This window comes from Thermobia domestica, chromosome 3, assembly GCF_964235325.1.
Source record: "Thermobia domestica chromosome 3, izTheDome1.hap1.1, whole genome shotgun sequence".
NCBI classification, from domain to species: Eukaryota; Metazoa; Arthropoda; class Insecta; order Zygentoma; family Lepismatidae; genus Thermobia; species Thermobia domestica.
In genome coordinates, this window is record NC_137456.1 from 349,118,812 (window position 1) to 349,142,145 (window position 23,334).

The window sequence follows — 23,334 nt, forward strand, 5'->3', positions numbered from 1 at the left end:
TTAACGTATCCATAATTTACCGTATTACGGTCCCGACGAACTTCCATGTATTTAGTTTTCTCTGCATTTACTTCTAAGCCCATGTCCCTGCAAGCGTTTAATAAGATCTCTACATTTCTTTCTATTGTTCTCCTATCATCCTCTATTGAATTTACATCATCAGCATATGCCATAACTTGGTGAATACTGTTCTACTCTAGACCCTGGTTGCTATCTTTGATTTTCCTTATAGCGTGTTCCAGTGCAAAGTTGAGTAATAATGGCGACAACGCATCTCCTTGTTTCAGGCTATTTTCGACGTGAAAGCTCGTGGACAAAAATTTTCCTACCCAGACTTAGTTTGGGATTCATTTAAACATATCTTAATTAATCTAATTAGCTTTCTCGGTATTCCAAGTTCTGTAAGAACGCTGTATAATGTTTCTCTCCAAACCGGCCTTCCTAAAATCAATAAATAGTTGATGTACCGGGGTATTGTATTCCCACTTCTTTTCGAGTATTTGTGGAATGGTAAATATTTGGTCGATAATTGATCGATTTCGTCTAAATCCACACTGATAATCTCTAATAATTTCATCTGCGTATGGGGTCAATCTTACTAATAGAATATTTGAAAGGATTTTATAGGATGTTGACAGAAGAGTAATGCCTCCATAACTATTACAATCAGTTTTGTCGCCTTTCTTGTGGATTGGAACAATGATTGATTCTTTCCACTCTTGTGGCAATTCTTCCTTGTTCCAGATAAGGAGAATGAGTTTGTGTATCTTGTTCCACAATATTTCGCCTCTAGCTAAAATTAACTCAGCCGGAATTTCATCTACACCCGGAGATTTGTGTTTCTTTATAGCGGTTTCTACTTCTATTCGGTTGGGTTCTGGAATATACGGTTCTGCGGTAAGTATCTCCTTTTCTCCACGCACATTAGTTTTTGGCTGCATGTTAAGCAAATCGTCAAAGAAATCTTTCCATGTATTTAAGATGCTATCCGTATCAGTGAGAACTGTTCCGTCAACTTTCTTTAATATATAAGCACGAGGTTGATAGCCTTTCTTAAATTCGCTGATCCCCTTATACATGTTCCGGATGTTTTTATTTTTACTATTATCTTCAAGTTCCTTAATTTTAGAAACGCGATTTTTTTGAAAGCTTTGTTCTAAAAGTTTTGGAAGTTTCCCGCCTGATATCTGCGAAATTTTGTGTAGTTATTTCATTCTGATTTTGTAGCCAGCGTAATTTTGCCTGTTTTCTCTTCTCTGTTAGTTTAATGCATTCCTGGTCGAACCATGGTTTGTTCCTACGTATCTCCGCGTGTCCCAATATTTCTTTTGCTGAAATTTTAATGCTATCTCTAATTTCAATCCAAGTATCCTTAACACTGGTACACTCCGAATCTTCTAAAACCGAGAATCTATTCGAAACTCCAATCTGGTATTCCTCTCTTACCTGGCTCTCTTCTAATTTCTTTAAATTAAACCTCTCCGTTTTCGGACATTGAATATTACCTTTATTCAACAAACTCTCTCGTATTATCGCTACCACCATGTAGTGATCAGTATCACAATCAGCCCCTCTAAACGATCGGACATCAATTATGCTAGACTGTCTTCTTCTATCTACTAAAACGTGATCAATTTGATTATGTGTTTTTCCGTCTGGTGATGTCCAAGTGTATTTATGAACGTCGCGATGTGGGAATTTTGTACTCTTCACGATTAGGTTTTTGGATGTTGCAAAGTTCACGAGTCTAACACAGTTGTCATTACTTTCCTTATGCAGACTTTCGTTCCCTATAATCGGTATGAAAATATCCTCTCGTCCTACCTTCGCATTGAAATTCCCTAATAGAATTTTCATATGGTATCGCGGGAGTTGGTCAAATATCCGTTCCGCTTCTCCGTAAAAACTGTCTTTTATATCATCACCCTTATCTTCAGTTGGAGCATGTACATTTAGAACAATAATATCACACCAACATCCCTTCAGAGTAATTAAAGAAAGTCTGTCAGTACCAAATTCAACCAGTTTAATTGCTGGTAATATACGTTTATGAACGAAAAACCCTGTTCCTAACTGGTATTTTTATTTCCTTCCCACCTAACTTCATGAACTCCTACTAGGTCCATCCTGTATTTCTCTAACTCACTCGTTATGCATTTTAACGCGCCTGTCCTATAAAGACTTCTAGTATTCCATGTTCCAAATCTCATGTCCATTTTCTTTTGCTGAGGTCGTGCCAAGTTATCAGTCCTTGTCCGAGGCTTTTGTGAATCGGCTGTCCGCGACTGTTTATTCAGTATATTCGCAGGTAAGCTCTATATCTAGAGGCCTTCTTCTCGATCTGCAACCTAAGGACGCGCCATGCCGTGGTGACAGGAACCCACATTACACGGAAATCAATTCCGACTACATAAATAAAATTAATACATTCACAATATCGTTTTCAGTGTTTCCAGTTTAAATCGCAAAAATTATTGCACCTTTTCTTTTTTTAGTTGATGTAAAATTAATAACTCATTCTACGGCCTAGGAACGCGAAGGTTCAATGCCGCGTTCACAAAAGTTCTCCATTGGTTTCTGTCCTTAGCCAATTGGATCCAGTTTCTACTTTGTATTCCTATTTCTGCGACATCCACCCTAATATCCTTCCATCTGGGTCTAGGTCTTCCTTATGGTCGTTTCCCGATTGGATTTCCAGTTAAAACATTGAAAGCGTTTCTACTTCCTTCCATTCTGGCTGCCCACCTAGGCCTCCTAGTCTTGGTGACCCTCACGATGTTTAGTAAACGGTATAAACTATGCAGTTCTTCGTTATGAAGTTTCCGCCATCCCCCATTCCATTTCTCTTGGTTCCGAATATTCGTTTCAGGATCTTATTCTCAAATACTTTCAGTCTACGTTCTTCTCTCAAAAGTAAATGACCATGTTTCGCAACAATATAGCACAACAGGCATGATTATCGTTTTATATATTTTAAGCTTCAAATTCTTCGACAGAATTCGCAGATCCTAGATATTTAGAGTATGTACAGTCAGGCTTTAAGCGTCCAATTTTCGTTCGAGCATAACGACTGAAATCTGGAGAATAACGCGAGTAATGTCTGCTTCCACGGCTTTGACCGAAGCTGCCTTCTCCGCGTAGATTTGAAACTTCACATAACCCAAAAGAAAATAATCCAGAGCTGATATCACACGATCTAGGAGGCCAATTCACCGGTCCAAAATGTGAAACCAGCTGCTCTCCGAAATGATTTCTCAGTAAGTCCATTGTTTCACGCGCTCCATGGAAGTAGTGTCGTCTTGTTGAAATCAGGTATCACCGTCATCAGGGGCTTGAATTTTAGGTAACAAATGGTCCGTTATGGCGCGAAAGCAAGTTTTATTGACATTTACGTTCCGGTCATCCTCATTTTTGGAGGAATATAGGCTTATGATTCTCCCAGCTCATAAACCACACCAAACCGTGCATTTCTCTGGTTGTGACAGTAGCTCTAGATAGTATTCAGGTAGTTCATCAGCTCAAGTATGGCAATTTCTCTTATTAACGTATTCATTGAGCCAGAAAGAGGCCTCACCACTGGACAAAATTCTGCGATACTTATTGGGATGTTCCAGAACCCACTCACTGAAAGCCCGACGCAAACGAAGGTTTGGCGGCTTCAATTCTTCCACAAGTTGGATTTTGTATGCTTTTAAAACCAAGATTCTCACACAATATACGCTAAGTTATTGCATACGACAAAGTTGTTGAAAACGCGACTGTTTATGGTCATGCACATTCTCAACTACCGCCGCTACATTCTTTTCGCTGTATGCTGGACGTGATCTATTTGGTCGCTGACTATCCAATAATGTAAATTCGGTTCGAAATTAGTTGATGACATTGTAATGTCCCACGTGATGTAAACATTTCCACACGCCAGTGTTTACAAACACCACCAGATGGATCTACAATCACTTGAGACGATGGTTTCTAGCCCCTTCTACGGAGCAGCAGCGCCACCGCCACCCAAGGAACCCTATAAATTGGATGGACGACGGCAATTCTGTACCAGTTTTCTGGTGTCCCTCCTACTGTTTGCACGGAACATTAGGAGTAACCTAACCCCAGGCCTCTAGTCTGCTACGGGATTACGTCTATCCTATCTCCTGGCTTAGCCTGCTACGGGGCTCTGTTGGCCACTTAACCCGCCTCTGCTTACTACGGAGCATTGATTCCTTAATTCCACTCTGCTTAGCCTGCTTCGCGGCTCTGTAGAGATCCTGTCTGCGACCTTACGGTCAAAGACTACCTATAACTAACCCTGTATATTAGAGAAATTATTTGTACAGTATTTTGTGAAGATACTTTAATAGTGGAAAAGTTTTATAATAAAAGTTGGTAGTGGGAGTCGATTCCGGACACACTTTTTTATTAACGCTCTACCTATACCTATATGGGACAAAGTTTTACAATATAGACAATAGTGCGTTCGGTAGGTCGACTATTCCGACCGTAAGTTGCTTTAAGTGCACGAAAAACTTGCTTCATAGAGCGCTGATTTTCGTAATACAGCTCCACAATTTGAAGACGCTATTTCGATGTAAGTTTTTCCATGATCAAATTTTATTCACTACTGAGTTACACTGCAATGACAGCTTGACATTAATCACGTGATCTATGGAAAAAAATCCCTATTGAAAAAATGAAGCGCCTTTTATATAAATATGAAAAATTATATATTTTCTTATGGTATTGGAGTTTTTATATACGTCGATCGTTTCTGTGTGTTACTTATCTGCTCACATCTTCTTCCACGGCCGCAGTACCTTAAGATGTCTAAACCAGATTACTTAATTTATACATTTTTAATTATCTACTTTTTTCCACAGATTTATAAACTTTACTCCTGGCGAAAGCACTGAACTAGCAGATTTGTTCTATCACTGAAATTCATTAATTAGAATTTTCTGAAAAATTATACTGATAATGTGTAAAAACTTACAAAGGATTATTATTCTTCAAAAGCTGGTTTAATCACTATATCTGCTTAATGCTTGAGTAATACGAAAAATTGCCGAAAAAATTTTTAAGTATGAAAATTTATCTATACGGGTGTTTACAGATCTAAGCTAATGACTAGTAATTATCCTTGTATCCCTAAGCTTAATAATATAATCTCAACTTTTGTCAAATTAACCACTATACTGATTAAGTTGAGGCCTTTGAATTCTTTTATTTGTAAGTAGATCTTTTAATTCGCGGTGTAGTCTTATGAAGTAATTGTTCCCTTTAGTTGTGTAATTTTTAAGAAAATTTTAATTTGTGAATTTAAGTGGTTGGACAAATCTATAAGTTCAGTGGGTTTGTAAGGAGAAAAGTTTACAAATTTTGGGGAGAAAACAGATAAGTTAAAAATTAAGCAATCTGGTTGTGGAAGATGTCAGCAGACAAGATATCGAAATGATTAGTATATATATATATTTGGTCTAGGAATTAATTCGTGCGGGTGGACAAGAGATGGCGCAACGAACGGAGCGTCCCACAGTTCCGTGTATCCACACATGTGTTGCAAACCCCTGTCATCGCGTATCGTTCGTAGTATAGGGCAGTGGATTAAAGCGTCAACAACACCAGTTTGTAGTTAAGTGAACATGGCGCAATTTGTGCCTGATAAAGTGTTTTTGCGGGGTGTCCTTTAACATGCAGAAAAGTGCGACTGAAAGTCATCGTATTTTGGTGGAAGTGTATGGTGACCATGCTCTAGCTGAGCGAACGTGTCAGAAGTGGTTCGCACGGTTTAGAAGTGGTGATTTCGGCTTGGCAGACCAAGAGCGAGCTGGACAGCCAAAAAAATTTCAAGACGAAGAATTGACAGCATTGCTCGAGCAGGATTCGTGTCAAACGCAGGAACAACTTGCAGCAGCATTAGGCGTTGATCAAACAACAGTCTCCAAACGCTTGAAAGCCATGGGAATGATTCAAAAGATGTCACATTGGGTTCCACATGAATTGAAAGACAGAGACGTTGAAAGACGAAAAACCATTTGCGAATTGCTGCTTCAACGACAGAGCAGAAAGGGGTTTCTGCATCGAATTATTACGGGTGATGAGAAGTGGATCCATTACGAGAACCCTAAACGAAAAAAGGCCTGGGTGAAAACAGGTGAACCAGGTCCATCACAACCAAAACGAGATATTCACTGTGCAAAGGTTATGCTGTGCATATGGTGGGATATGAAAGGTGTGGTGTACTATGAGCTGCTGCAACCGGGTGAAACTATGAATGGAGAACGTTATCGACGACAATTAATGCGTTTGAAGCAAGCTCTGGCCAGAACACGACCAGAATGGGAGAACAGACATGATAAACTTATTGTTCAACATGATAACGCTCGCCCACATGTCGCAAAACCGGTCAAAACCTATTTAGAAAATGTCGGATGGGAAGTTTTACCCCACCCGCCGTATTCACCAGACGTTGCTCCTTCGGACTACTACTTGTTCGATTGCATGAACAACGATTTGATTGGACAGCGGTTTACTTCTTTAGAAGATATCGAAACATGGGTCTCTGACTGGATCGCTTCCAAGGATGAGGACTTCTTTCGCCACGGAATCCGTACATTGCCTGACAGATGGGCGAAAGTGGTGGCTAGCGATGGACAATATTTTTCTTAAGGTATTTATGTATTTTGTGTTTGTACTACAGCTTCAATGTGTGCGTACCAACCGCACGAATTAATTCCTAGACCAAATATATATATATATATATATATATATATATATATATATATATATATATATATATATATATATATATATACTCCAATATGCATAACGTAAAGTGCTATAATTTTTCATGTTTATATCTTATAATACAGTGGTATGTAATATTTAAGAGCCTAACATATTAAAAGTAACACAAAATTTACCATTTTTCTTTTGCTTGTTTTTCATAAGTGAAAGGAGATAATGAAATGCAACTTACCACAATCATAGTTAATATTATTCTACAACAGAAAATACGAACGTAAAGAATTTTCAGTGATGCCATCCATAGAAATTACAGTGCTGCCAGAATAACATTTCCCCAAAACTCTAAACTGAGGCAGCGACTAGAAGAAGGAATTCAACTACATTTGATTACTTATCATGTTGTTTTGGTATCTTGTGAACTACTTTTTAAATAACATTATTATTTAATTTCAATAACTGTATGTTAAAATTATTTTGTTTATTACAAACTAAATACAATTATTATTTAAAAAGTAGTTCACAGGATTGCAAGATAACATGATACGTAATCAAATGCAGTTGAGTTCGTTCCTCTAGTTGCTGCCTTAACGTAGATTTTGGGGGCAATGATATTTTGGCAACACTGTAATTTCTATGGATAACAACACTGAACATTCTTAGGTTTCATATTTTCTGTTGTAAAATAACATTATCTATGATTATGGTAAGTTTCATTTCATTATCTCCTTTCACTTATGAAAAACAAACAAAAGAAAAATGGTAAATTTTGTATTACTTTTAGTATGTCAGGCTCTTAAGGACGAAAGAAGGTTTCGCATGCTGTGTCACTTCTAAGCGGCATACACAAAGTTCTGCTACGGTACGATACAGGAAACAACAAAGAAATATATGATTTAAAAATGGAACTTTTATGCAGAGGCAATAACTTATACTGAAAGCACTACGACTCATGATGCTGCCTACAGAAGGATTGAAATGGTCCTTGAAAGGATATGTGAGCATCACAAATACCAATGCATGCTCTGTGATGTGCTCCCACGCTGCTCACAAAGTTGGTAATGAGTTGTTGTGGTATAGACTTCCATTCCTCCACCAGTGATGTTGATAACTGCCAGATAGTCCTTGGTGCATGTGAACGTGCTGCAAGACATCTCCCATCTGAACGTGCTCAATGAGATTCTCATCGGGGAAACAGGCAGGCCAGTCGGTTCGCAGATTATTCTCTCGTTGTACGATGCAGTCATGTATTATAATTCATAAAGAAGTACTTGGGTCGACTGCACTTTTGAAAAGACGCACGCAGAGAAAGAGTACAGAATGACAAAGTTGACCAGTGAGTGTACAGCGTCTATACTAAAATTCCAAAATGAAAATTTCGTGACATTTTCCTTTCCAAACCATAAAATTTAGTAACATTCTCAAGAACGATTTTGAGTGCGGATTGGACCAAATTTTCATGTATGCGATAGAAGCATAGTTTGTTTGCGATTTGGTAGCAGCTAAAGCTGACCAGAAACATTTTTGGTGGTGCATTTTGACGTTTTATAGAACAAAATTTTCCAGTCTATACTTATATTTGCAAAAATTAAAAAAAAAAAAAAAAAAAAAAAAAAAAAACACTAAATTTTGTGACTTTCTTGACTTTCATGACCGTTTTCTGATTTCGTGATTCATAGACACCCTGGTATACTCCCTTCAAAATATGGAAGCTCAATATATTTATATAACATTATGCCTTCCCACACAACACCGGATCACCAAAATGATCATGTTCAACGTATTTCCGGGTTCATTGCGTGCTCCCACCTCCCGCCAGATGAGTGCACGTTTAGATTTATTATTCAGACCATCATCGAAGAATTCATCGAAGAAGAGAGGGTGACCTCACTGTTAATTGCTCCAGTCCTGATAATCTTGGCATCATCACAAACGGTGTCAACAGCATACAACGTAATGGCCGTGAAGCAAAATAGACCACCCTGATGCAGTCGACATGCCACTGTGGAGTGTGAGATTGGATGACATGTAGCTTTCTTAGATGTGTTTGCAACTGCACCTGCACTTTGACATTGGTCCCTACTTGCCTGTTTCACAATGTAGCGGTCATCCTGTGCTGCAGTTGACCGTGTCCGACCACTTCTCCTTCGCACAGCATTCTGTGATTCGGAATGGTCCCCATGCATGTGAAATAATGCTGTAGGCAATACCAAACTCCTGGACTACATTAGTCACCCTTCGCCCTTCTTCCCGTTTCAAGGTTACTTTTTCGTGTGAAGCCATTCAAATGTTTCCGGGCCATGTTGTTGTAACACCACCAGAATGCGCTTTAACAGCTCTCTGACATATACACTGTCGCATCTCTTTCATTTAATTGCTTTATGTTAGGGAAACAGATGCCGGGCTTTTATTAACTTCCATCAACTACGTAATATTTTGGGTTACTCTACTTATCTCTTCCTTAAGTTTTCCACACCAATATACCTTAAATCAGGCTTTACTCTTCCTTCTAAATTTAAAACGATCATGATAACTGTTTTAGTTCTTTTTGCTAATACTAAAACCACACCCATCGTAATGGTGGTCATCCAAATTCTTTACAATACTTGTGTTGCGATTAGTGAGGAACCGTACAAGGGATGCTCCATGTGTGTTACGTTCTTTATCAATTAACTATATTTAAAAATAAATCGACTCAAGAACAACAAAACTGGACGGAAAATAAAAGCTTCTTTGGCTCTTAATAACATTTACAAAACTGCTAAAATCTGCTTCTATGAGAATGAGGCCATTCTAACTACGAAGATACTCCACTTTCTACGTCTGTTACTTCACAAACAAAACAAAGACGTAATTACTCACTGATTATACCCCGGATAGAAAAGGAAATATTCTGGAATCGCAGCTGCAGTGTTTAACTGTGTATCTATACATTTCTTATTTACTCTGAAAATTAAACCCTGAAAAGGAACAAAGGTACTAAATCGCTAGTAATTGACGCATCAATTCGATGCAAAACATTGCTAGTAATATTACATACAACTCAGGTAAAGAACTGTTACTTGGATACTCATACACAGACTTCAAGTATTCCATAAAAATGTCAGATAAACGGCAATAGGATATAATTAATAATAAAGTAATAAGTAAACGACAGTCAGCAGTTTTTTTGAACGAACTTGAAAAACGTCTTAACTTATTTCTTTAGAATTTTATATTTTTTCTTGTGTAATTTACAGGTCAGACTTTTAGGTCCAGGAAATTGCAGTCTGGTTAACTGTGATGAAGTATATACAGTTAATATACGAGAGTCGTTTGAAAAGTTTTCGGAATATAAATCTTCTATTTTATGCTAAAGGAGTACAGATGATCAATGAATGAGTATTAAATAGAATGAGAATGTGGGAGGAAACCGGAGAATCCAGGGAAACCCACTTACACGATGCTGTCTATCACAAGCTCACATAGCATGGAATAAGAAACGAAATCTTTCCGATTAACTTCATACGATTATGCCCTTTGACTAAGGGATACTATGATTAAGGCAAGTGAACGATTATGGAAGAATTGTTAGAGTGAAAATGTGGGAAGAAACGGGAGTGATCCGAGAAAATTCACAGACCGATGTTAACCACAAATTTACTTGACCAGGATTCGAACCAGGGACTCCAAGTACTAGAGGAAAGCGCTCTACCAATGAGACCGTCCCTCTATTATCAACTGACAACGTTAGTGTCTGACTTAGTAAACAATAGTTGAAATAAAAGTAATTGTTCTGCAATTGCAATGTAGGCTTCTTAGTTTAGAAAAATCGAGCGGTCATTTGATATTTGGTGAATATGAAGGCTACTGAAATACACAGTAGTGAGAAAAATTTTCTGCTCAATCTGGCTCCGTCATATTCAACTGCTGTCAAGTGGACATGTAAGTTAGTGGTCGTGGAAACCTGGAAAATTATTTGCAAAGTAGACGACCAAAATCTGTCATTACATCCGACATTATGAAGAAGCACTCGACATTGTATTCTATGATCACACTTTCAAGGCGGTCAGATTGCAGAAGCTCAAGCATTTCTAGTGAACAAGTATTTCATATTCAAGCTGAAAATGTGCATGAAGAAAATACCTATACAATGAGTGCCTTGACTAACCACTCATCAGAATGCAGATCTCTACGGAAAACTTAACCAGTTAAAAAAAGATCCAACTCATTTTATGCATCGACTTATTTTATAACCACCGATGAAAGACAGAGACTAGTACACTTTTCTGAAAGCACCCTGATCGATCCCACACTTTCAAAAGAAGGTCACGTGACTATGTAAAATATCTTTCTCATTCACTATCACCTGCTAAAACTATGTCAATGCTATGCAAAGTTTTAGACGAACTACAAATAAAAATAACGGAAAGAGTCCCGGTTTAACAAAGAAGAAACTCATCTTGCATCACGACAATGCACGCCCAATGTGTGTTGCAATTTCCAAAACCAATGTGGTGGGGTATGGTTTGCTATCACATCTGCCCTATTCACCAAGTTAGTTCTATCACATCTACCTTATTCCCCAAATCTATTTCTATCTATCTGCCTTATCTAGCAAATCTAGTTCTATCACATCTGCCTTATTCACCGAATCTAGTTCTTTCACATCTGCCTTATTCACCAAATCTAGTTCTATCACATCTGCTTTATTCAGCAAATTAGTTCTACCACATCTGCCTTCTTCACCCAATCTAGTTCTATCACCCAATCTGCCTTATTCACCAAACCTAGTCCCTTATTCAACAAATCTAGCTCTATCACATCTGCCTTATTCACCAAGCCTAGTCCCTTATTCACCAAACCTAGTTCTATCATATCTGCCTTGTTCACCAAATTTGGTTCCCTCAAACTTCCACCTTTTATCGATTTTCTTCTAACAAAAAGCTTACAGCATTCGTGAAGAAGTATTTTGCAGACCTGGAGTAATCTGGTTTTACCGATAATGAAAGAATTTTGCATCATTGGAGAGGAAACTGTCGAAAACTTAAAATTTAAAATAATAATAATAATCAATGTTTTGTATTCCGAGAACTTTTCAATTGTATATAGATCAATTTGATTTTTTTAAAGCAAGTCGGAAGAACATAGTAAGAAACTGAAAAATGTTCAAATACCGTATACATACATCTCTATCTAACTTTCTGAAGATATTCATCGGTATAGAACAAATACTTAACGCTTTTTTTTTTTTTTTAAATATAAGAAATCGGGTAAGATCTTTGCATTTCTATATTTACATTTTTAACTATTTTAACCCCTCCTCCCCCGTTAGTCTTAAACCTTAGAATGAAATATAATCGTGTTGGAAAAAAAAAAACGGTCACCAATCTTTCCATTTAAACAAACAAACAAATAAATAAATCCCAACCTGATATTCTATTTTAATTATAAGACTTGTATTAAATATCTCAAAGCGAAAATAGCTTCGTCTGATACAATACTGTGGGGAAAATACAAGTATTTTCAAAGAAATTAAGAAGTATTAAAAGATTGTACAGAAATATAAAGAAAACACTTGTATACACATATATACAGTATACATAGTATATTATGAATTATAAACATCAAATGTTAAGAAGCACACATGCAAAAACAAGTTCTTACAACATTCACCAGAAAAATTATCATGCATCTGTATCATATTTACAAAAGGGTAAATTCGAATTAATTCACTTAAAAATTTACAAGTGTTAAGTTTTTCATTTGTATATATTTTCGTTGTCTTCTTTAAAAGAATGACGATTTTTAATTCAATTTCTTCTACCTATTCTTTCAATATTAGTGACATTGCTCGACTACTTCATCAGATGGTTAGACATTAAAACGTCTTCCATAAGTTTATATAAAACTCGAGAAACTCAAATATTGTTGACCACGAGACAAGACGACACATTTGATCCCACGGGAAGTACTTATTCATTAACACTGTTCCAAATAAGCCATTTTAGACTAGAAACCAGTGGGGGAAAAATGTTGGAAAGGAAGTCACATTATAGATAACACAGACATTTGTCTAGTGGAACTGAAGAAAAGCCTGGTAAAACTTCAGTGTAGATGGCCTGCAACAAGATTCGAGCCCACCGATATTTAGATGTAAATCCTAGTATTTATGAATCTTGACTTGAGAGTTGTAAACATTCTGCTGATAGTGATAAGTAACTGTTATTGGTAGACAAATATCATATTTTGATTTCCACATAAGTGTCTTGGTTTTCCGTCGAGCTTTCTTCCACACGAAATGTATACAGAAATTACATCCAACTCTAGCAGGTCTTCCGAAACAGTCACCTTCGAGATAACAATCAATACAACGTTAATCTTTTTCCTTATCGTTTAGGTACTATTAAATAATAATATTTTTTTCTACAAAAAAAATTAATTAACTAATTTACTGCAAGCTGAAATACAGAAGATCGATTCATGGTTATGATAGCATATCTGATAGCCTTTGACAATAATGCTAAGAAAGAAATGGCTGAATAGTACTATTCCAGTCACAATGGCATTTGGGAAATTCATTATCGGTTTCATTCCAAAGTATATACGAACATGCCCCCAAAACTATGCCCTTTTGAGAAGGGTACATTTGTGCTCTTTCCTATAAATAAGGCAGAAACCCACAGCAGAAGGGTTTAACATTCCCGATAAAGTAATTAACGGTGGACTGAAATGAAATAAAACACCTGCAGAAAAGGGATACGAAAGCGACACTGTATCCATAAATGCTCATCTGACGTTATAAAGAAAGTTCCACCATACTCTCGCATAAGCTACACTTAAAAAAAGACCGCATACGTGGGGTGTATAAAGACTCCAGGAAAGATTTACACTGATGACGCATGCACTGCCGTGGAGATACAGTGTCTACTAAAATTCCAAAATGAAATTTCGTGACCTTTTCTTTACCAAATCATAAAATTTTCCAACATTTTCAAGAGCGAATTTGTGTGCGAATCAGGGCGAGATTTCATCCATGCGATAGAAAAGTACTTTGCTTACGATTTGGTAGCGTCCAAAAACCGGCCATAGACATTTTTGATGGTGAATTTTGACGTTTTATAGAACAAAATTTTCCAATCTGTACTTACATTTGTAGTTAAAAAAAGCTAAATTTCGTGACTTTTTCGTGACCGATAGGCACCCTGAGATAAGGCATTACACACTCGAGTTGTTGCTGGTGGTGGACATGTTTGTTTATCTCTCTCCGTTTAACCATACAATTATCAGAGGATATGCGGCGAATGTTGCTTGTGCCGTAATATCACGAAGAAAAGGTGCCATTACTGCCCTAGAGGAAAGGATCAAAAGAGCAATGTTTCCGAAGTATACCAAAAGCCTATCTGAAAGGATCACATAGCAAGGAGTACCATATCATGCACCATTTGATTATTTATTTTGGCCATAAAGTCAAACTTAATAGCTAGTCGCAAAGTATATTGTTGAATAAGAGAGGAACTCTACAAACGCCATCTAGCGGGCGAACAATGAATGTTTATGGTAATATTTGCAGAGAGCTCGATCTATCTATCAGGTTGGGACAAACTCCAACAACGAGGAAACAATGACTGAATAGGAAAACGTAACGGAAGTTTTTCATGAATTTATGGTGGTAGATGGTTACACTTACAAAGGAAAAATTTCTATTCGAAGAATAGCATGCAATGCCAACAAAAATTCAGCTTACTATCGGAACAACGTTATAGAGCATTACAACTTCTGATTTAATCCCTTTCCGGTGAAGAAGCCAAGGGCGCCTCTTCTACTGTCACCTACAATGAGCGTGCAGGTGATAAACTAGTATTGGATTTATCCTATACTCCCGACATATCGGTAAAAACACTAGATGTACCACAGATGGATTCCTGAGATTTGCTTAAACGTACTCTCGGATATAGATGATTGTGATCCATAGAAGGTTTACAAAATATCTGCCCGATAACAGGAGAAATAAAAGTTTGTAGTGACCCTGGACAAGGCATAAGTTTATCTGTCAGAATGTAATAAAAGTAGGGCAACCTTCTCTTGTCCTCGTAATTTCAGAAGTCGTCTTGATTAGGTACGTGAAAGTGCCGAATTTCTCCATTTGACTTTAGGTTGTTAGTGGTTACTGCTATAATTTAAAACTTATGCTGCTATACGCTGAATGGACAAAAAGGCTAGAGTTAATGCACCTTAATACTGTACTAGATTAACATTTTGGAGCCATTACGTCGTCTGATATTCTATTTCTATATGCCAGCGTCGAATGGAACAGATGCCATGTGAAACAGGATCTCAGGCAATCCCTTTTACAGACATTCCTTTAAAATCAGCTGATGCTCCCCTCATGATGCACCCCCTGTTATAGGTTCCCAATGTTGATATGAGCGTTGGGCTGTCGACAGCTGCACACATTCGATGGCCTCGGAAAATTTTGTCAAGAGGAATGGAACATATCTTATTCGACTGTGCTATAACACATTCCCCTTCAGTGGAAACTGACAAGCAGAGTGATAGTTAACAGACAGGTCTTGCACAATGAGGACAACTGCTGCTGACGCGGTATTCTTTCAGCTGGTAAGGGTACTAAATTCCTTACCATAAACCTGAAACGACCTTCAGTATAGATTCCTAACTAAAGCAGGATCTATCATCTTTAGCAATATTTGCTATATCTACACACACTGTAATAGCCTACACATAAATACAGGAGACTGCTAAATGGGATATACGAGTCAGAATACTGAAATACTTGTTCACATTATCCAATAAAGATGGAAGGAAGTGCATACATTTGAGTTCATAGGCGCAGCTTTCTTTGACATACAATAAATATCGTTCTCTGTAAGTTACCGGAATATTCATTCCAGAAATATCGAGAAATGAACTTAAACTGCGGACAGAATAGTGCCTTCCTACTATTGATTTTCTTATACTAATACTTTGTGTACAAATTAACAGTAAATATGGTTGTGAGTAACATATGCGTGATCACATTTCTTTCGATTAAGACAGAAAAACACTCGAAAACTAAAAGAAAGAAAAAATATCGAAGTATCCAAATTATCAACCCATGTTTCGAAGTGTCTCGCGCTAGAATCCGAGAGAGAGAGAGAGAGAGAGAGAGAGAGAGAGAGAGAGAGAGAGAGAGAGAGAGAGAGAGAGAGAGAGAGAGAGAAAAGATAAAATTACCATATGAAACACTGCCTAGACCCGCAAATTTAAACTTACTGCTTTTACTTCTTGTTGAGTAGAGTCAAAATTACTACTTCAACCACTATTATTCCAGGTTCAGTCACGCACGCACTTAGAATTTTTCCAATAAATTCAAATTTATGTTCAATCTAACTATTATCTAATCTTGAGTTTAGACGAAGTCTTTTAGTTTTAATGAGAAACGGCTTATATTGCTATCCTTTCGATACAATTACTACTTTTTTTTTTTTTTTTTTTTTTTTGTTACGCAGGCCATTACCAGGAGACTTCCAAACTATGCTATAGGCATAAATACAGAAAATCTTGTAGAACGACCCTATCTATCTGTCTGTCTGTCAGGTATCAGAGCAAATACTGTAAGAGATACTTCATTTTTTTTATGTTTGGTTTTCAGTGTTCAAAGAACAGTTTTATTTCAGCCTATATCCCTCCAGTTAAATCGCAAGTAAAAGATCAACTACCTTCCATCTCAATATAGAGTTCTTACAGTTAGAAAATCTAACGTAATTTCACAATGCAACGGCAAGTGGCTTTGATAGAACATTCACCTCTCATACGAAGGATCCCTGCTTCGATCCCAGATCAAGGAAAAATATAATCTTTTAGTTTTATGTCCCACGATTACGCCGGCTAGGCTAAAGGAGACGGCTGTTATGAAAAATGAATGCAATGGTGGAATAAAGAAAGTGGGAGGAAAAGGGAGAACCCCAAGACAATCCACGCATACGGTGTTTGTCCACTACGAAGTCCAGTTAGCGCGAGCTGGAATCGAACCAGGGATCCCATGCACCAGACGTGAACGTCCTACCACTGAGCCAACGCGGCCTCATCCCAGGTCATGAGAGTTTATGATGAACATCATCGTGTTCGTAGAGTTTTCTCGGGGTTCTCCAGTTTCCTCCCACATCCTCATTCCAGTAATCCTTTTATTATTGTTCACTTTCATTAACCACCCATCTTCTTTAGCTTAAAGGACATAGCAGTGGGTAGTTAATTTCAAGATTTCACTTCATTTGCAAAACTCACTTTTTTGTTCCTCTTCTACTATGAAGTGTCAAATAAAAGTATAGGAATGGTGAACGAAGCCTTTAGGAGGAAGAAAATGCTATTCTGTGGGACCCTGAATAAAGAGTTGAGAAAAAGACTCATAAAATGCTTCATGTGGAGTATTGCACTGTATGGGAGAGAAACATGGACATTACGCAGAAATGATGAAAAACGACTGGAAGCTTTCGAAATTGGGTGTGGAGAAGAATGGAGAGAATCAGTGAGGTCGAGTGGAAAACGAATGAAAAGGCCTTAAATATGGAGGGGGGGGGGGACAAAAGAACAATTCTAGACATTATTGAGAAGAGGAAGAGAAACTGGTTGGGACATTGGCTAAGAAGAAACTGTATCATGAGGGACGTGTTAGATGGTATAGTGGCAGTAAAGAGGAGGAGGAGGCGAAGGAGACTACAATTAATGAAGGATATCAAAACAGAAAAATTGTACGTGAAAACGAAGGGGTTAGCGTAAGACCGTGGAGCATGGAAGCTTCTCAACTGAGGCAAGTGACCTTCTAATAAGGACCTATGATGTACTACGAACAACCATCCTTGCGATTAGTTTCTAATATTAGTTCCAAAAATATTGACGAACGAAAACCATCCACCGATGAGAAAGTACTATTGTCTTCGACTCCACAAAGAGGCTACAAATTAAGTCTGGAAACAATAACATAACACCTTAATGCATATATCCACCACCCACCACTGTCAATATACTTTCTCAAAAGTTCCGTCATGTTTTTTGGCAACATCTTCAACATGTGAGGATCCATCGAAAACGTTTTCCAGAAATTTTATATATATATATATATATATATAAAGCAAACCACCGCATATGTATCGTCGTTCGAATTTCTTTGTAAAGGAAGTCAATGGGAAATGGCGATTATTGTGTTTTGTTTCAAAGGCCCCTCATATAGCAATCCAGCTAACGACGAATACGTAGTCAGAAGGCAACACCGCCTTTTCTTCCCAACTTCATTGAAGCGAGTTACTACCATACGACTAAATACGCATTTGAGTATTTATCCATTCGTCTTTCTAATCTACAGTAATTTCTGTAATTAAAAACATTCAATTTTATAGAACTTAGTGTATGCTTTCGAAGAAGGAATAAGTAGCATATGAGCTTAAATGCGTGAGAAATTAGGAGTGAAACAGGGGAGTAAAATCAAGCTCAAGTGAAAGTTTGTCCCAAAACCATTTTCCAGCTCTCTTGTGGCTATGTGGTTAGCGTAAGCCTCTTTGCTGCGGCAGAGTCAGGTTCGATTCCCGATGAGAACTTACGTACTTTATCAAATGCAAATATTGACTGCATATTATGAGACGAGAAGAAGACTGTGAAACATCCTCATACTAAATGATGTGACGATATCACGAAACATGGCGTAACGTGAAAAAGAAGAGATCAATATTTGTGTTTTATATCCTCTATAGTACAAGAGACCATTAACATAACCACCTTGTATTTTTTACAGGCAGATGCTTATGTTACTTTTCGGTGGTGATTATTCAACTGAACGTATAACAAACATTACTATATGTGTGTGTGTCAACGAAATTCCGAACTTCTAGTTTTTCGATTTCCCCAACTCACGAAGTACAAGAAACTCGTTCATACAAAACTTCGAATGATATCAAATCATAAAGAAACTAAATTACACAGAGTGATTCTTTCGGTACCAGACCAAAGAAAGTGTGGATATCTGGAAGACTATAAGATTTGAATGCACATACGACTACATATTTTTTGCTCCTGAGAAACATGTCGATACCGAGAGAGTGAAGATGTTCGCTACTACTGACTCAGGAAAGTTGAACGCGACGCTTCACGTTTGCGCATGTGGCCTACAAGACATTCTCACTAATCGCAGCAATTTCACGTCAAATGTTTTCTTTCCTACCGTCATATTAACTAAAAAAAAAAAAAAATGTGACCCAACATTGTTTCAAGGAACCTGTCAAAGCTGTAGTTACAAACAATAAATACGCGCTCCTCTAGTGTGTACACCATCGCACCGCACAACACAATGACAAGACACGGCAATAAACGACAAGGCACTAGAAGCCAGTAGGCCCGATATCACCAAACCTCCCCCCCCCCTCCCGCTCCTTCGCAATGTTTTAAGTTTCTTTGATTCAAATTTCATAATTGTACGTTCATAATTTGCTTAAGTTCGTATCTGCCATTTTCTTGGATTTCGTTACCGAAAGAATCATCCTTATATTTTAAATTACTTCTACATAAATAAATGTAATTTACATTACTTATGCAATGTAATTTACAGTGGCGGCTCCTGACTAACTACAGCATGACTCGTGCACTCATAATAAAGTGATCATTTTCTTGGGAGGCTTCCAACCATGACTTTTTGATGGTTTGTATAACTAAAAATAGATGCATTTTATAGTCTTTTAAGGAAACAAATTGACAAGGATTTCTGAATCACTCTTGACTATGGGAAAGAAAAAAAAACCTTGTTTAAATTAACCGGATCAATTTGCATGTTTCAGAAGGCAGCACTTGTTTTAGAATTTCACTACCGTTGCAGGTAATTCCTCTTGCAAACTTGCAAAGACCGTTAACTGTTACATTTGGTGTGAAAATGACTTTTCCTAAAATGCAAGTGCAACTTCATCATGAGTCTATCACCACCTAATGAATGTAGATTTGTAAGGAAAAACGGTGCTACTGCTCCATTGTTTTTCTGAAGGATATGGTGGGCAAAACAAACATTATTGATCGCAATGTTACATAAATGGTTAGTTCCTGAAGTTCTCAAGCATGTCAACCGTATTGAAACAATTTTTCATATGGTCGGACATTCATTCATTCCTCCCGACAGAGTATTTGGTTGAACAGAGTCATCTTAAGAAGGGCGATACTATTTTGAGTCCACAAGAATACAAAGCCATTCTTGGATATCGTGGAACAGTGTACAGACTTGGACAAACTGTTCCACTTCACGATTGGAAAACTATCACAAAACGTAATAAAAAGAAACCGAATAATGACATTTTAGATTTAATCCTTCAAATCGAATCGTTATGCAGAAGAAGGCAAACCAGAAGAACGTCTTAGTTCAAGGTAAAGGGCTTTACAGAAGTGCAGTATGTAAGGCTAGAATCGTAACTAAGTCATCCCAAAATATAATACACATTCGTCCAAATCTCTTCACCTTGGGTTTATGAAAAACCTTCCAAAGAGGATATGGCGTATTAAAATTACTATCCAAGCATTGTGCAAGTGATTGCCAGAATAAAGCGACACTGAAGTTCTATGTGATCTTAGCATAATGCAGAAGGAATCAATAGACCATAAGTATATGGGGACGAAGACATTATTACCTGTGCAGAAGACAAAATGAAAATGAAATTTTTGAGTTTTACGTCCTACGGTTATGCCGGCTAGGCTCAAGGAGACGGTGATGATGAGAAATGAATGAAATGGTGGAATGAAGAAAGTGGGAGGAAACGGGAGAACCCCGAGGAAACCCACGTACACGGTGTTTGTCCACCACAAAGTTCACTTGGCGAAGGCCGGGATCGAACCCGGGACCCCAAGCATCAGAGGTGAACGCTTTACCACTGAGCCACCGCAGCCCCACCTGTGCAGAAGATACTGATACCATGAATATATTCTGAAATTAGTAGAAGGAGAAACTAACTTATTTTGCATAGATCCTTTAACTGCCAATCCTAATATTATACTTTTTACGGGATCAATAAATAGCATTCACTATAAAATGACTTGTATACTTTATTTTATCGTACTACTAACGTTTTCCTGTTACATTAAATTAAAGTAGTCCGTTTGCAGCTTTCACATTCATATAGATCTTTCCTTGAAAATTTGTCAAACCCAAGTTTCGACATCAAAAACCAATTTTCATACATATTATATATATGGAAATGAAATGAAATCTTTAAGTTTTACGTCCCACGGTTATGCCGGTTAGGCTAAAGGAGACGGTGATGATGAGTAATGAATGAAATGGTGGAATGAAGAAAGTGGGAGGAAACGGGAGAACCCCGAGAAAACCCACGCACACGGTGTTTGTCCACCACAAAGTTCACTTGGCGGGGGCTGGGATCGAACCCAGGACCCCAAGCACCAGAGGTGAACGCTCTACCACTGAGCCACCGCGGCCCCATATTATATATATGGATAGATAGATAGGATATATCGGGTGTTCTAAAAATGGCGCTCACGGACTACAGAGCATTATTCTAAAAGTCAAAATAAAGCGAAAAATATATATAATTATATATTTTTCGGGTCCTAATGTCGCAGATGAAGGACCTCAGAGAAAATCTATTCCACCAAATAGCTACATCGATTCTTTCCAGATGGCAGTTCAAGTCAATAGACGTTGACACTAGCATAATATACTAGTGTAACAATCGGTATAACTGGTTGATGGAACTATTAGCATTGCTCCTCGAATCCAAGTTAATCTGCGACGTTGCCACATAGTGAAATTTTTATTCCCCATAGCGGCTGGAGGAGGCTCCGGCAGGTACATCATTATATAGCATTTTTGTTTTATTTTGACCTGAAGAATAGCGCTCTTTGTCCGTGGACACCATTTTTAGAACACCCGATATTATATATATGCGTATAATCTGGATATCAGAATGTCTGATGCTTTTAATATTTTCCAATGCTACTCAGTATTACCAAAATAAAATTTGAGAAATAACAATATGACGTTTAACTGAACGGTTACTTCCTCACATGTTTTTGCAAATTACTCAGAACTAGGGTAAACGGATTTGACAGGATTTCATACTAGGCACCTGATATAAAGATTTCATTAAGAATTAACAAACACGTGCTGTTGCGTTTTAGAAAATTCCGCTTCTATAAGGAGGAATAGAATCATTTCTATAACATTCATATTTCCTATTTTATATTCATAAAATATATTCACAAAATGCCGAATGTGAGCATTCACTTATGAAATTTAATGTGCTAACTCTTCATTAAGGATAAATGAACATGTGTTAAAGCATTTTCGAAGAGGGGAAAATTGGGACAATTTCTATAAGTATTATCAAATGAAGTGAAATTTTTGAGTATTACGTCCCACGGTTATGCCGGTTAGGCTAAAGGAGACGGTGATGATGAGAGATGAATGAAATGGTGGAATGAAGGAAGTGGGAGGAAACGGGAGAACCCCGAGAAAACCCACGCACACGGTGTTTGTCCACCACAAAGTTCACTTGGCGGGAGCAGGGTTTGAACCCGGGACCCCAAACACCAGAGGTGAACGCTCCACCACTGAGCCACCGCGGCTCCCTCTACAAGTATTATAATTTCCGATTTTTTCAAGAAATTGTCTCGAGTATTTGAAAGACACATACGAACAGACATTGATGTAAAATTAGAATACTATACACAAGAAGCAAATCCATTTGGATGGGTACGTAGAGATTGAAAGTTTTGTATTATTATTACAAGGAATGATCGAAAAAAAAAAAAAAAATGTGTAAGACATAACTGGAAGATCAACACACCTGACGATAGAGGGCACTCAATACTAGTTCTTGATATAATCACAGGTTTTGTTCAATCGTTTATCACAACGGTAGATAAAGTTTTCCATACCAACTGTAATATTTTCCATAAGTAGAAGCTTTGCTTTGTATATACTTAAACACAAACAAAACTATTTGCTGAGCAAAACAATATATTCACATAAAAAACTACATACGTGTTACAGTTTCGCCAGCTAACGTATGTAGCTTTTTATGTGAATATATTGTTTTGCTTAGCAAATAGTTTTGTTTGTGTTTTCCATACCATTTACATAGAAATTCGCGTCAAGTTCTCGTAGCGATCGTCAGGCAGCGGTTTTTGACAGAATCACATGTCACAAAATGGTGGTCTGTTATTTTTTGCTGTAGAACAGGGAAAATACGGACTAGGGGTCTAGGTCAGGGATGCTTTAGTCGTTCCAAGCGTAAACGTCTATGGTTGAGGTTAACAATATTGGTCTGTCTTTCTTTACGGGCACGACACCACTTCCGTACATGTTGCTTTGAATTTAGCCCTCCCCATACACCTTCACAATCTGCCTATAAATATCAGCAAGTGTAGTGTTTTTTGTCCACAGGAACCGCACCACTGACCTCACTTCTACTCTTGACCTTCCAGACGGGTTATCATTAACAATATTGGTCCGTCTTTCTTTGAAGACACGACACCACTTCCCTACATGTTGCTTTGAATTTAGCCCTCCCCATACACCTTCACAATCTGCCTATGAATGCCAGCAGGTTTAGTGGTCTCAGCCCACAGGAACCGCAC

General features: G+C 37.7%; 1 protein-coding gene across 7 annotated transcripts in view; it reads right to left on the reverse strand.

Moving 5' to 3' along the window:
* LOC145681291 (palmitoyltransferase ZDHHC20-A) overlaps positions 1-23,334 on the reverse strand; it is a 149,758-nt gene that overhangs the window by 10,677 nt on the left and 115,747 nt on the right. The window contains exon 10 of one of the 7 annotated variants that reach the window (XR_014130758.1): positions 9,598-9,695. The exons of 5 other annotated variants lie outside the window; for them this stretch is intronic. Coding sequence is in view for 1 of the 2 variants with exons in the window: in XM_081752931.1 (XP_081609057.1) it covers positions 9,689-9,695 (7 nt within the window). In the remaining variant the exon portion in view is untranslated. Of the gene's footprint in view, positions 1-9,597; positions 9,696-23,334 lie in introns of those variants that run through there. One more of the 7 variants, XM_081752931.1, reaches the window with a different exon arrangement.